Genomic DNA, 16,525 nt, shown 5'->3' on the forward strand with positions numbered 1-16,525 from the left:
CGCACACAAAATGCGAGGAAGCGTGACGGAGCGGCAGATTTTTCAGCCGGGTCACGTGCGCGGCTCAGCCAATGAGGGCAAACCGCTCACATGATGTCACGGCCCGCCTCCCCGCCACGCACGTCAAAAATCCTACAGGTCACGGATCGCTCCAGCTACAGGCGCGCGCGACGCCATGCGCTCCGTCGCACGCATGCTATATCCGAGGCCTAATGTGTCTTCACATCTTTGCACCATTTAATACATTGAGGTCTTCACCCAGGGGTAGGCAACTCCAGAATATCCCTGCTGCAGCACAGGTGACTGTCTTCGACTGAGCCACTGATTGAGTCACCTGTGCTGAATCAGGGATATCCTGTCGGTGGCACTTGAGGACTGGAGTTGCCCACCCCTGCGTGAAGGCCTTCTGTGCATTTTGCAGTCTCACATTACAGCTGTCCCAGGAAGTGAAGGGATTTAGCATCTCAAAAGCTAAAGCGCTTAGCTAACCATCACATGGCTCTATTCACTAAAGTACGATACCGATGATCAATTATTAAGGGCCATTCGCAATCAGTAAAGCTTCAGGCATATAGATTGTAAGCTCCACGGGGCAGGGACCTGTGCCTTCAAAATGTCTCTGTAAAGTGCTGCGTAAAACTAGCAGCGCTATACAAGAACATGCTAAAAAATAAATAAAAAGTCCCCAGCGTCTGTTCATATTGAGAAATCTGGAAAAATAATTATATTTCAAATTAAGCAAGTATGCTTTCTTTCATAAGAAATATGGTAAAGATTCTAGTGAGCATATATAGATGTATTTGTTTTATCGTCACAGCTTCTATGCTGCCCTAATGTTATCTTGTTCTGTATTACTTTGTGTAATATGGAATAAAAGGAACAAGCCCCATCTCACATGTATATATTTGCGTGCCCCATGACATCATCCTCAAATGGTCTTTTTTTTTTTCCGGCTTGCACCTCGCCCTATGTTCCCAGGGAGCGCGGGACGCGATCTACCCAATAGCGGAACGGAGGACGACGACACCCCTTCTGTTTCCCAGAACATGACCCCCGCGTTCACGTACCCGCACTGCGCCGGAAGGGGCATGGCACTTAGGTACTGTGACACCCACCCACCCCAGTCTCTCAAAGGGTTAAACTTTTCTTTTTAGGCACTATTCTCTTTTGAAATATTCCCTCTGTTATCTACCAAAGTGTGATGGGAACAAGCAGTACAGATGTGAATGGACAAACAGCAAACTAGGCTTTTGTTCTTTTACACAGATAAAGAACCCTTGGTATAATGGCCATATTTACTAAGCAGACATGCTATGGCACCTTGAGGCGGTGGAAGACAACCTACAGCCCATTCATGTCAATGCGCTGTAAGGTACCCTCTAGCAGAAGACGTCTCGATGTCTCTACCTGTGGTGTTGAGGGTTCCAGATCTTTAATCAGGTTGAAAGCCTCTTGCACGTCATCTAAAAAACATAAAGCCACAAAAAAATGTCATGCACCAATCCGTCCCAAGAAGTTTCTTAACCTTAACAGTACCCTATTGACGTACCTAGTACGTCATGAGAGCCAGCCTGCCAGGGGCGCTTGTGACGTTCCAGGTATGCCATGTCTATTTTGCTCATTTTGTTGGGGAGGTCGTGTTCAGCGTGTCATCAGAGAGCTAAATGTGATTGAAATGGAAGCGGAGGGCACTCCCTTTCTCTTTCCGTAATCAGGGGGCAGTGTTGTGGTTAACGCCAGACCTCCGACACCAAAAGTCAGTGTCGTAGCTGAACATGCAGAGACCCCCGGGTAAAGTTTTGTGCATGTGCGATCGCCACTTGACGGCTGCTAGTGTGCATGCACGACCGACGTTTGCGCGGGCCACCGGGCTTCACCTGGGCTAGAGTTACGCCCCTGCCAAAAAAGTTAAAAGCACAGAAAAATAAAGAAAAGTGCAATCCCGTGTAACCATCCATAAAACAACCTTTTGTAAAGAATTTAACAAATCTAATTGGCTTCCCTTAAAAATAATCTAACCATGCTAAAAGAGGGGGAGAGAGCGGGCTCTGCCTGTGCCAACTCTTGTAGAACGCACAGTGACGTCAGACAGAAGGGAGCAGCCGAAGATCAAACCCCCTCCCAAGTCTCAGCTCCCCGTGCTTACATACGAACATTAGAACATTCTTTTAAAATCCTTCTAGGTGGCAGATTTTGGATATAGAGGCAACAATCACCCAGAGGGGACCCCTTAAACATGTCAATGTCACGGTGAGTAGCGCATTTTGGTCTAGGAGGGACTGCCCCTTTAAATTTAAAGACCTCTTCACATTATTATTTTTAACAAGCTTTAAAAACAGCAGTCTGCACTGAGCGCCATTTATTTTTGTTTTTACTATAAAAAAAATTATATATATATATACATATACACATATATATATATATATACACACGTATATGTATATATATATATATATACACATACATATATATATATATATATATACACATATACATACAGTGGTTGACAAATCACCAAAAAATCTACTCGCCACACAAAAAAAATCTATTCGCCACCTAGTACCAAACGTGTGCTGCTTGGGCCAATATTTACTCGCCCGGGGGAGCAAATGTATAGGTTTGTCACACACACACAGACACACACACACACACACACACACACACACACACACACACACACACGTGTATAACACTGGATCAATGATTCTTTTTAATTCGATACTCTTTCGGGAGATATAAGCGTGTCCGAGAGGTTAAAATGGAGCTCTCTCCAATGCGGTCTAAAGGTTAGTAATTCAGATGCTATAGATGACAAACATCGTGATGCTCAGGGGGAAAGATACGAACGTTACACGAATTAAACTCTCATAGACTTCCCATGGCTGCTTTAAAACCCCTTTCCCCGCGGCACGTTGCAATGCACGGAAGTAGCTACCGTTATCCACAGTGATGTCTATTTTTTTGTTTGTTTGCAAGGTACCTGTTTTTATCATGTGCTTGGCATGGTAATTAATGGTGACATTTACACTCATTGGAAGACATGGCTCAATTCAATGGTAATTAGTATCAGTTGTTAATTATATTAATACTAGCTGAAAGGACCCGGCGTTGTTCGGTACTTCTAAGAAACCAAAAAACACAGATTTATAAATGGATAATTAAATTTTTTAGTTTCTCGATGATAATGGAGAAGGAGCGGCTCACCGAGTAACAACACTGACTGGCACTGAGTTTGAAGCAGTGTCTGTGTCGGCTCCTTGTGACCTTGGGCGAGTCACTTTATCTCCCTGTGCCTCAGGCACCAAAACATAGATTGTTAGCTCCACGGGGCAGGGACCTGTGCCTGTAAAATGTCTCTGTAAAGCGCTGCGTAAAACTAGCAGCGCTATACAAGAACATGCAATTACTGTATTATTAAAACAAATTTTTAATGTATTTTTATTCTAATGCTGTTGGGTTAACAATATTTTTGGGTTTTCCATCAGGCGCAAAAAACACATTTTCCCAGTTCCCACTCTGAACATCCAACATAAATTTGACCAATGTGCAAAACATGGATTTTCTAAATTCAGTCCCGCTACACATGCCGTCTCCTTTATTTGGAATTTGGGCGCAAGGAAACTGCAGCTGAAGAGAACCTGACCTCTACCCCCAACAAACCGGGTGCTGCTGTTTAACCCGTTCATTAACTTAGCGCTGAGGCGCGCAAACTGGGGGACGCAAGATTTCCTGGGGGTGGTTACAGAGGCCCCGCGCTCTTCTTCCCCAAGGCATTTAAATTATATGCCGGGGAACACGGCAAGGCCTCTAACTTCCCTTACCTGGTCTCCGGCGGCTTCCAGCGTCGCGTCGCCATGGTTACGCAGCGTCACATGAAGTTGTGACGTCAGAAGATGCCAAACACCAGGTAAGGGGGTGAGGGGGGTGAGGGGGGAAGGAGGAGGCACGAGCAGGGAGGGGGAGAGCAGGCAGTGGGGAGCACACTGAAAAGTTTGCGCATCCCTGCCTTAGCGGTTAGTCACTAAGGTAATGAAGCTTTGCTTTTATTTTTAGTATATAGGATTGAAGCAGGGGGTCTACGAAGTTAACCGCATTACTTTCAGGTCTGGGGACCCCCTGCTTCCCGAGATGTGCAGGGAGACAGAGAGAGCACTTGGCTGTGATCAGGCCGTACTTGGGCCACGGACCACCAGCTCCAAGAGACGCGCAGGGTGTAACTGTATCTGGCTACATCTGTACTTACAATCCTGCCAAATATGGTTAAAATCAGTGCAGTTTTGAAAGATTCAGTCTGCCATCTTGATTCAAGATGGCGTCCAATTGTATCCTGTAACAGGGGACTTATCCCTGTTCACAAAGGTGCCTCTAATCCAGCAGTGTGGTGGTTAACTGCTGGCAGCAAGAAACAGATAAGACTTTCAGTATTAAGAGACTGCTTACATCTGCTTATTTTCATGTTATGTGTTTGGGCTGGGAGAAGCTTAACTAATGGAGATGTGAACTGATTGCAAGGATTTCACTAGAAATACTCCCAAGTGATTAGAAGCTTTGTCCCCCCCCCCCCCCCCCCTTGTTTGGATGAATTTCCTGATGAAAAGGAAAAGGCACAATAAAGCCTTATTATAATTTCACATTATAAACGACTCCAAGTGTGTACCTCTGTAATCGTCCGTCCACATATCCAAACAGACAAAAACCTGCTCCTTGATCTCGGGAACCATCATGCAAAATGTGGTTACGATATCTTAAAGGGGTCTCCAAATGCATAGCGACAGGCTTTCCAAAATATATAGTAGACTATTTCCAAGAAGCCATAAAATCAAAGCGACAGTAAAAGCATTTTTTAAATACATTTCGTGTTTTTTTACCAAAATATTTTTGGCGAGACTACACCTTTTATTTCTCCTTAAACACACACTGATTTAAAAAAAATGATCTTTCCAATATCAGTTATATTAGTGACATTACGATGTCCCCTTACGTTTGGTTAAATTTTTTTTAAATGGGATGAGTTTATAATAAACCATGACTTATTCATGTGTCGGTAATTATGTTAATTGTGCACTTTGTAGATTTGATGGTTTTTATTCCGGCTTCAGTTAAAGTGGAACGCACAAGCTTGTGTGTAAATGCACAATATCTGATCCATTCGATTACGCTGCTTCCATGAAGATGTGCATATTAGGAAAAATATTTGAAAAAGCTGATGCTAAACACGTGTGGTCTCCTGACCAACACACAAGGATTAGGTCATGTTCAATTCTGTCCAGCTAAAGAGAGAAGTGTACAAGAGGTCACAGCACCAATCAACTGTATATTTGGAAGGCTTGTGTCAGCATTGTTAGGCCAATTACTGGGAGACCTGTAACCTGATATATAATGGACACATCAGAAGAACCAGTACCGAGGGGGTTATACGGACATTTACTCGGCACCTTACATTCACACAGTTCCAGTGCTGCCCGCAGACAAGCATTATTCAGCAATTAAGATTTACAAACTTGCTGTCACGCTGACCACATACCAAGCTGATCTATCCCTGACCACATACCAAGCTGATCTATCCCTGACCACATACCAAGCTGATCTATCCCTGACCACATACCAAGCTGATCTATCCCTGACCACATACCAAGCTGATCTATCCCTGACCACATACCAAGCTGATCTATCCCTGACCACATACCAAGCTGATCTATCCCTGACCACATACCAAGCTGATCTATCCCGGACCACATACCAAGCTGATCTATCCCGGACCACATACCAAGCTGATCTAGAGATAAGACCCTCACATGAGGATAAGAAGCCAAAGGGTCATATCTGACTGACAAGTACACCACATACACAGTTTGAAGAACAGAGGTCAAGCAACAAAGCAAAGATGGATGGGTATCTGTGTGAATAATGGATGATGTAAGGTATATAGTTATTGCTGTTGGTGTATGTGTGTGCACACAGGGGCATAGCAACACTATTGACCTTTTATTATCTACTGCAGGGGTGCTCAACTCCAGACCTCAAGGGCCACCAACAGGTCAGATTTTAAGGATATCCCTGCTTCAGCATAGATGGCTCAATCAAAATGACTGAGCATTGATTGAGACACCTGTGCTGAAGAAGGAACATCCTTAAAACCAGGTGTGTTGGTGGCCCTTGAGGATTGGCGTTGAGCACCCCTGCCCTACTTTGTCGATTATTACAATGAAGTCTACTTTGAGAAACGTCTCCTCGGCGTCACTCCCCTCCTTTCCACTCGACTTTAAATAAGTTCAATAAGCCAGTCACTACCTTGTCGCAGATAATATATCACTAAGTTCAGACGAGCTTCTGGAATAACATCCACCAGGGGAGGCAGCACCTGCAAGGCCCCCTCTCCAGCGCGGAAAACCACCTGGGAATACACATGATTATCTTCAGGAGGACTTCAAAAAGGAGGTCTGAGCGACAAGACCGAAGGGACAGCTACAGCGTGTAGAGAACCAGTATGGATTAGGAACTCACAAGGTTGTGTTTGATGAGCTCCTTGGCAAATTCAAAGGCGGATGAGGCACTGTCCATCAAGCTTTTCAGCTCTGCCTGTGACAAAGGAAAGGACAAGTCAAGCTTCAGTTTCGAATACGGACACCACACCAAGGACCTTGAACCAAGTTCTTTTAAATGTAATCTCCTTTTCTACATCAAAACCCTTTATCACTGCAATGCCCTCAATTGCAGGTGGTACACAAGAATCCATTAGCTATGACTAACACAAACCACGTTTCATACGTATCACTAGTGCTGTACAAATATACAAGTTGCCCTAAATATATGTCCTTTCAAGTTGTACTACTCAATTATACACATTGTGGAAAGATTTTGTTTCCCTTGAACTTTCAAGATCATGTAGTGGTTCTTCCCGTGTGATAATGTGAATAACATAGAAGACACCTAAATGAGGATGAGGGAACACCACACACACGAGCATCCGCCTCTTCTGGTGACTATCCAGCAGCTGGTAAAAGGTCTTTCACCTCTCTGGAATATGGACCTTGAGCTTGGGTAATATATCGGGCCATATTTACTATGAAGTTCTATTCCACAAGAGACCTTCTATGCTGGAAGACACCACACAGACCCATTCAAGCAAATAGGGCATAAAGGGCCATTTTTACTAAATGGTGTTACGCCATAAGGCTGCGGCCATAGTAGGGGCGACGGCGTGAGCGATGTTGCTCGCACAGCAAAAAACTAAATGCAGAAAGTCAATGGGCACAGTCATAGTGCGCGCACACGAGCCGGCGCTTCAGAAACTTGAGCAGACAAATTAATTAGATTTTACGGCGCGACAGCAGGGTCACGTGCGCGGTTCAGCCAATGAGGGCGAACTGCTCACGTGACGTCAAGGGCACGCCTCCGTAATGCCTTCGCCATGCCCCCCGTTGGATCGCGTCTAGTACAGGCGTCCGTGACGTCATGCGCTCTGTCGCACGCCTGTACTATGTGCGAGGCCTAAGACTCCTTCAATGCTGGAAGACACCATACAGCCCACTCACTTAAATGGGTCGGTCATATTTACTGAGCGACGTTAGTCCAAAATATGCCTGCTGTCCTGGAAGACAGCTCATGGTGAAGCCATGCTGGAAGGTATCTTACAGGGTAGGAAATATATGAAGAGAGGAAAAGACACACAATAGTGTAATACTGTATATAGCAGTTTAGGCAGAAAAAGTATTGCACTCACATTTGATGAAGTCAAGCGGGCATTTCGGTTACTGAGTTTAACCACACTGGTGTTGTAGATTCTCCGTTAGCAGGACACCTCTGGTGATGTATACCGTCTCCCATAGCAGGACTCAGTGTCGTACAGGCTCACCGATGGCAGGATATTCTCAGTGGAACAAATAAAACACAAATAGTGTAATACTGTATAGGTGAGTAATCATAGAATGCTAAAGCACAATATGCACTCACATTTTATGTGAAAATAAAAGGCTTTTGGTTGTTCAAGTAACCAACTTCAGAGGGTGGTTCTGGAATCACAGGATATTTCCAGTTGGAAAGGAAAAGGACGCAGGAAAAAAGGAAACAAATCTTTATAAAGTAAAAACAAACAGATATGTACCCAGATAACCAAAAAAGCTACACTGAAAACACTGAATCCCAACTCTCAATAAACCCCAGTGATGGCCATACACCAGGGGATATAACATAGAGGAGGTAACAGTGTCCCAGACAGCTCCCAAGGGCCTAGTACAGTCTGTGCAAATGAATAAATAATGTCCCAACGCGTTTCGTCTAATCAGACTTCTTCCAAAGTACATATCTGTTTGTTTGTTTTTACTTTATAAAGATTTGTTTCCTTTTTTCCTGCGTCCTTTTCCTTTCCAACTGGAAATATCCTGTGATTCCAGAACCACCCTCTGAAGTTGGTTACTTGAACAACCAAAAGCCTTTTATTTTCACATAAAATGTGAGTGCATATTGTGCTTTAGCATTCTATGATTACTCACCTATACAGTATTACACTATTTGTGTTTTATTTGTTCCACTGAGAATATCCTGCCATCGGTGAGCCTGTACGACACTGAGTCCTGCTATGGGAGACGGTATACATCACCAGAGGTGTCCTGCTAACGGAGAATCTACAACACCAGTGTGGTTAAACTCAGTAACCGAAATGCCCGCTTGACTTCATCAAATGTGAGTGCAATACTTTTTCTGCCTAAACTGCTATATACAGTATTACACTATTGTGTGTCTTTTCCTCTCTTCACATATTTCCAGTTCTGATGAGATTGTGCGCGTTTGGAACCCTCCTCCTCAACTACTCAAGTGGCCCAGAACGAACCCATTTGTCACCCGGTGCGGCACCCATCAAGGGAATCCTTATACATTTGAACTTTAACGTATCCTTTGTAGCTCACAGTTTTTTTTTTGCGCTTGTTTGTTTCCCCTATCTTACAGGGTAGCACTGCTTAGTAAATATGGCCCTACATCTTTGTCTCATTGTTCTGCCTTAGGCCGCACTTATAGTCCCGGCGACGCGACGTCGCGTCAAAACAAATGTCTTATAGTAGGAGCGACGCGACGGCTTGGTCGCGATCACTGGAAGTCATTTCAATTTGATTTTTTGAGCGACCGCAGCGTGGCGTCGCCGTAGCAAGGACTATAAGCGCGGCCTTACTTCACATGCCGTAATCCTTATTGAATCCCAAACAGAATATTAATGAAGTGTTTTCAAGTAAAGAGGAGTCCAGTACCCCTGCCTTTTATGTTCATCAGATGCGTCGTGTTATATAGGGGTTTGCTGCACAGAAAAGCAATTGCTCCGTTATACAGATCTGCCCATATTTACTAAGGGGTGCTATTCCTTAAGATACCTTATGGACCATGTAAGTGAATAAGCTGTAATGTGCAAGTTCCCATACCCCAGAATGAGAGAAAAGGCGCATCGCCATTAGAGTTGCATCTGCAAGTGAAAGCTTTGTATGTCCTTACCTCTGCTGCCTTTCCATTGTAGAGACGGAAATGATTGCAGGCCTTGAGATTCAGCGCAATGGTGCTGTCCGGAACCTGCTGCAAATACACCGCAAGGATCTCCTGGGACACATCATAATAATCGAGCTTATAGTAGCACAGAGCCACATAGACATTCAGAGCCAGGAACTCACTGCAAGTTAAACCAAATACAGACACATTCTTACAGTACGTCAGGATATCGGAGCCTCGCTGGCCTGCGAGAGAAAAGGACGCTCTAGAGCAGTGCTTCCCAACTCCAGGTGGGGATTCTGGAGGACTGGAGTCGGGAACCACGACTCTAGAGGACATGGACCGTGCGTTTCCAGGGTGAGTACAGCGACATTCGAGAGAGAGGAGCTCATTCTAGCCCTTGTATACCTATTCTCCAGCAGGATACGTTTGTAAATATCGATGGCCTCCTGATAGTGAGATCTCATGTAGTGAATGGAGGCCAGGCTAAGCTGATCCTCAACGATGTCCTGCAGGTTCTGGTGAAAGACCATCAGCTTCTTCTCATCATTGAACTGGGACATTGGGGGAAGATACAGAAATCAGCACCATGGGTGCAGTACTCTTGCAGAATAAAACCCATTATTTAAATGAGTACTTCAGTATTAGGCGATATCTTTTTTAATTTGGACTACCCATTGATATTATAACAAACAAACACACACACACACACACACACACACACACACACTTTTCTATATTTGGAATTGGAGTGTGTGCAGTGTCTTTTGTCTACTGTATCATGTTTGCGGGCTGACGACTTCAGGTTCAGGGATGACAACTCCAGTCCTCAAGACCCCTCAACAGCTCAGGTTTTCAGGATATCCCAGCTTCAGCACAGGTAGCTCAATCAGAGGCTCAGTCAAAGACTGAGCCTCTGATTGAGCCACCTGTGCTGAAGCAGGAACTGATTGAGCCAACTGTGCTGAAGCTGGGATATCCTGAAAACCTGTCTGTTGGGGGGTCTTGAGGACTGAGTGGAGACATCTGTTCTAGATTATCCTTGGGGGAGAGGGGGTGGTAGTGTTACCCTCTCACTTGGAGACATTCTTTTTGCACCATGTCTATTTATATTATTTTATTATTTTTTGAGTGCTCTCTTATGTTTTTTTGTACATCCGAGGGTTGTGTATTCAGAATTGTATTGAAACAAAATATTTTTTAATAAAATATTAAAGACGACTGGTGCCAATTAGTCCCTACAATCATACATGTGGTATAAATTATTTTATTACACACATTATAGGAATTATTCCGTTTAAATATGAAACATCTAAAATAAAAAAATCAAATAAAAAGACTTCTACTATTCTTAGATTGTGGAAGGATAATTTTCATACCTTGTGTGCCAAATGGAAGAGTAAGCGATTCTGAAGACGGCTTTTGGGTGCTAAAATAGTTATAAAAAGATGAATAAATGAGAAAACACTGAAAGAGGCATCAACCCGATATAAAATGTAAATAGCTATCTGCATGAAGAGAAGACTTGCAATATTCCCTTGTCTTAATGACGGGCAAGCCACAGTGGTATATCCAAGTTGGATGTAACCAATGCAAGGTAGAAGCACACACATGACTTATGTAGAGTTTAAAAAAACTTAAATCTATATTTAAAGCATCAGAGCTAGTGAACAGGTAACGTTTCAGGACTCAAGGTCCTTTCCTCAGTGTTTGGTCTGAGCAAAGGACCTTGAGTCCTGAAACGTTACCTGTTCACTAGCTCTGATGCTTTAAATATAGATTGAAGTTTCTTTAAACGCTACATAAGTCTTGTGTGTGCTTCTTCTACCTTGCATTGGTTACCAGTCTTTGGATCCAGCTTTGGGTCGCCGGGATCATCAGAAGGTGAGCACCATAAGCATAAAACGCTTTATCTATCCAATTACCAGTGGTGTGCCGCTTATACCTATCTTTTCTCCAAGTTGGATGTAACACTGGGACGTTTTGTGTTGTGTTCGATTACATGACGTCACAATCTCAGTAACATTCCTCTTGACACAAATATATATGGTATGGTGGGTTTGGGTTCTGAGCTTACAGGGGCGGTGTGTGTTTGATACAATTATTTCTATAGGTTCTAATTGTCAACTACAGATTCCTATACGTTATACGTACTTGCTCGTTTTCATGGGGCAGATGGGGCTAACCACTCCAACAAAGTCCACCCTGATCCAAATGGGATGTGGAGCCCCCAATCCGAGGCCTGGTTGCAGTCATGTGATTGCTCCAGGAGCGGTCACATGACTGAAAGGGCTGGAGGTCCGGTGGCCACCGGTGCTGAAGCAGGAATACCCTTAAAACCTGACCTGTTTGGGGTTCTTGAGGACTGGAGGTGGGAACCACTGCTCTAAGCAGACACTGCAACGCATGCAATTTACGATGTGTAAACGATTGTGCTACCAGTCAAAAGTGTATTTTGGGATTGTTTTGTATATACTGATACATACAATATAAGTGGTGCTAAACCAGGGATTATCAGTTCAGTCATTAACCTCCCAGCTGCTTTAATAAGTGGAAAGTTCTAAGCTTTAGAAGGTTTTGTTTTTCCCCACTTGATGCGCCTGTTGAAAAATAACAGCGTATACTGCTGGTGCCTGTACCTGGGGAGGACATCCCTGCTGGGATCCTCTGGTGGTATGCAGAGTTCCATAAAGGATTGAGTGTGGCACACGGACTTATGCAAAAAAGTGTGAAAGTTGATTGAGCAATAATTCTGACGCGTTTCGCCCGCCTAAACAGCCTTTATCAAGGTGTGGCTAACAAATAAATACAAAATAGAGGGTATTGACAATAACAAATTGTATGAGATATAGTGCCAGGCACTGACTGGATCTACTGTTCCTGGAAATTGAGGAAGGAGGCTCCCAATTGGTAGAAGTTAGGAGGGAGATCTTTAAAACAGAGACCTCATTAGAACCATCTCACGCCGAGGAAAATACAGAGAAATCACTAGAAGACACGATTGGGTAAATTTAAGGAAGAACGGTTGCATTTCAAAAAATGGATATTCAAAAAGGTCGTCGGCGGTTATAGGAGATAACCTAGAGCAGCCGTGGCCAAACAGTGGCGTGTCGCGACGGCACTGAGAATGGCACACGTGATTCAGCAAAAAAAAAAAATATTATCCTGGTTTACTTTTGCCGCTATTTAGTTTAGGTTTAGCCATTAACTGAAACCAGATGAAGGGGGGCAGTAGGACAGTGGCCCACTCAAAATTTTTTGCCCATTTACTGGCACGCCTGAAAAAAAGGTTGGCCACCCCTGCTCTAGAGTCTACTTTTGGCTGAGAAACTAACAGATATCCCGTGGAAGATGAAGGACCGGGCCTTTATCTAGACGCACAGAACTCCCGATCAGCGATAAGGAAGGAACTCCTCGACAGATACAGAGGATGTAGCCCCGCACCACGTTGTTTTTAGAAGCCCAACTGAACACATCTACTACAAAGACATTTATCTAACCATACACTTACTGTAGCAGGCCCATCATTTGTACCCACTGTTGAATTCAATAGATTTGATTTAGAGATTGGTTTGTTTAGGTTTGAAAGCCAATGAAACGTAAAAAAGAAAAATGATCCTAGAACTGCAGATGACGACAGAGAAGCAGCAGCAGCAGACCAGTTTGACTCCTATAATGACCCCATAGAAACTCGTATGGTCTGTGAAGAAGTTAAAATTCACCTTTATGACACCAGTCAAGAACCAATCAATCAATCAGTTGCTACCCCGATCAGAATGATTACATTATGGATAAGTATATGGAATATAAACATAAGAACATTTCCAATATCACCGTTATAGAAAAACAAACCATAAAATCCTTATCCAATACTTCAGATATAATCATAATCATTAAGTACTCAGGTAAGGGGAAGCTTGGTTGTCTTGAACGATGAGGAATACACAGAAGAGACCACGGGACAACTAGGGGGGTAGCAATGGCTACAAAACATTAGGTCATGACCCTACCAGCCAATACAGTAAGGAGATTAATGACATTATCTCATTAGGGTACCATAATGGGCGGACTAATGAAAAAGATGCAGATTTCTTAGAGATAAAAAAATCCCAGGTGTCCAATTTTCCATATCCTAACCAAGGTGCACAGGAGCCTACATAAACCACGAAGTAGGCCAATCATATTGGCTACTAATTCACTCAACCATTAGCCATCTGTCTTGACATTTTTTACAACCACCAGTTACACAATCCAGATCAAATGTCAGAGATATTTATCATTTTGTCCTAAAAAATCAAAAGTATTACACATCCTTTGGAGCAGGGGTGGCCACCTCCAGTCCTCAAGGGCCACCAACAGGACAGGTATTATGGGTATCCCTGCATCAGCATAGGTGGTGCAGTCATTGACTGAGCTACCCGTGTTTACATCTGCGTTGCTCCAAAGGCGGACGTCTGAAAGGGTTCCCCAAAAACTGCTCCCCTCTGCAGAGAACCAGCACGCTAAGGGTTAACATCTGGAATTTCTTGCTTCATCAGCCCCACCCCCTGCAGCGTTTATGACTGGACAAAGGAATTTCAAAGCCCAGCTGAACTCATTCACAATCCCTTCAGTCTACATCTGCGTTACCCCAAAGGCGGCAGCCAAAGGGCAGCTAAAGGGTGTCCACGTTTGGTAATGTTACAGCTGCTCTATTATTTCTAATATTCACCAACCCTCATCATGCCGTTTCCAATGTCAACTTACCCTGTCTATAAATTGTAAGCTCCTTGGGGCAGGGCTACTTCCAACACATTGCAGGCATATCCTACCTCTTCTAAGACATTGCAGGCCTATCCTACCTCTCCCAACACATTGCAGGCCTATCCTACCTCTTCTAACACATTGCAGGCCTATCCTACCTCTTCTAACACATTGCACATCTATGCTACCTCTCCTAACACATTGCAGGTCTATCCTACCTCCCCTACACATTGTAGATCTATCCTACCTCTGCTAACACATTGCAGGTCTATCCTACCTCTTCTAACACATTGCACATCTATGCTACCTCTTCTAACACATGGCAGGCCTATCCTACCTCTTCTAACACATTGCAGGTCTATCCTACCTCTTCTAACACATTGCAGGCCTATCCTACCTCTCCTAACACATTGCAGGCCTATCCTACCTCTTCTAACACATTGCACATCTATGCTACCTCTTCTAACACATTGCAGGACTATCTTACCTCCCCTACACATTGTAGATCTAGCCTACCTCTCCTAACACATTGCAGCCCTATCCTACCTCTTCTAACACATTGCACATCTATGCTACCTCTCCTAACACATTGCAGGTATATCCTACCTCCCCTACACATTGTAGATCTAGCCTACCTCTCCTAACACATTGCAGCCCTATCCTACCTCTTCTAACACATTGCACATCTATGCTACCTCTTTTAACGCATTGCAGGCCTATCCTACCTTTTCTAACACATTGCAGGCCTATCCTACCTCTCCCAACACATTGCAGGTCTATCCTACCTCTTCTAACACACTGCAGGCCTATCCTACCTCTCCCAACACATTGCAGGTCTATCCTACCTCTTCTAACACATTGCAGGCCTATCCTACCTCTCCTAACACATTGCAGGCCTATCCTACCTCTCCTAACACATTGCAGGCCTATCCTACCTCTTCTAACACATTGCAGGCCTATCCTACCTCTTCTAACACATTGCAGGCCTATCCTACCTCTTCTAAAACATTGCAGGCTTATCCTACCTCTCCTAACAATTATATTCCTGTCTGTAAATGTTACTTATGCCCATAATCATATCTCTAACTGTCCATGAAATGTCCGTAAACTGAATGTGTAACCTTTGCTCACTTAATGCAGCCATTTATTATTATTATAACTGACTTTTCTCATCTGTTTCTTGTGTAACAAAATCATTGTGTTTAATTGTAGTGGTTATCCAACTGACTAAAGTATAGCGATGCCCCCTTAAGTGGAGGCCTGCATTTAATTAAAATAAAGGAGCATGATGATTGGATGGGGGATGATGGGGAGGAGGAGGAGGATGCTGAATCAGGGACATCCTTAAAACCTGTTGGTGACCCTGGAGGACTGGAGTTGGCCACCCCTCCTCTAATGCATTAGCAATGGCGATGACATTGACCGCTCGACACTTCAGAGAAGATATAATTATTTACCCCGCTAAAGTTTCACGGTAAGTTTTTGAAAGCCTCAATATTTGTTTTTTTTAAACCATTGGCCCATTGTGCAACATGAACCGGTATTATCAGACCTGTAACAAACCGTCCATCAAAGCCAACAGGAGAGGGAGGAATATCTCTGTAATGCCAATTAAGACGGACGATAAAAGATACTATATCACGTCTCAATTTCTCTGTCAAGGAAAATCAGGTTGCTACAGATGCTCAGTAGCATCATAGAAGGGCCTAGTTCTACCCCTCCCCGCAGCGGTATTACATTATTGGTTGAATCTGCAATTACATGCACCACCACCCACGTAATCTATTTCATCAGATGTCCCTGTAGTCTACATTAAGTCGGCAAGACAATGAGGAAGCTCAATCTACGTTTCACCGAGCACAAAAGCGAAATTAAAAAGGGAACAGAACAGACGACCTTAATACAACACGGAGTTCAGTTTAAGCATCTCATAGCATCAAAATAAAGGGCATAGAAGACATCGCTCACCGAGACGGCCAAGATATAAATACCCTTTTATGAAAAAGAGAAGCATTTTGGATATTCAAAGATCCAGCCTTTGGGCCCAATGATCCGAAATCATAAAGCTTTTTAGAGACTAGATAATTTTCTTATATCTCAGCTTCTCCTGTGTCATCATTTGTGCTTCAATTTCCCTGGACATGTAAACTCTCCTTTCCGACTGTAGCGACGTCAGGATTACTGAGAAACTCTCTTAAATGGTCTCTGGTTTATAATTTCTGTGATTATTACTTTTATATATTTTTTCCCTTTGTCCATAGCGCCCTTTTTTGTCTTCAATGACAGTGCTGTTCCCAGAATTATATAGTAC

The 16,525-nt window shown here is 43.6% G+C and overlaps 1 protein-coding gene across 2 annotated transcripts in view; it reads right to left on the reverse strand.

Moving 5' to 3' along the window:
* Positions 1 to 16,525, reverse strand: part of IFT56 (intraflagellar transport 56) — a 43,020-nt gene that overhangs the window by 10,525 nt on the left and 15,970 nt on the right. The window contains exons 5-10 of one of the 2 annotated variants that reach the window (XM_075573959.1): positions 10,851 to 10,900; positions 9,880 to 10,025; positions 9,481 to 9,652; positions 6,505 to 6,579; positions 6,292 to 6,394; positions 1,408 to 1,463 (exon numbers count right to left, since the gene is read on the reverse strand). In XM_075573959.1, the coding sequence (XP_075430074.1) occupies positions 1,408 to 1,463; positions 6,292 to 6,394; positions 6,505 to 6,579; positions 9,481 to 9,652; positions 9,880 to 10,025; positions 10,851 to 10,900 (602 nt within the window). Of the gene's footprint in view, positions 1 to 1,407; positions 1,464 to 4,243; positions 4,393 to 6,291; positions 6,395 to 6,504; positions 6,580 to 9,480; positions 9,653 to 9,879; positions 10,026 to 10,850; positions 10,901 to 16,525 lie in introns of those variants that run through there. The other variant, XM_075573961.1, reaches the window with a different exon arrangement.

The sequence above is a fragment of the Ascaphus truei genome, chromosome 17 (genome assembly GCF_040206685.1).
Source record: "Ascaphus truei isolate aAscTru1 chromosome 17, aAscTru1.hap1, whole genome shotgun sequence".
NCBI classification, from domain to species: domain Eukaryota; kingdom Metazoa; phylum Chordata; class Amphibia; order Anura; family Ascaphidae; genus Ascaphus; species Ascaphus truei.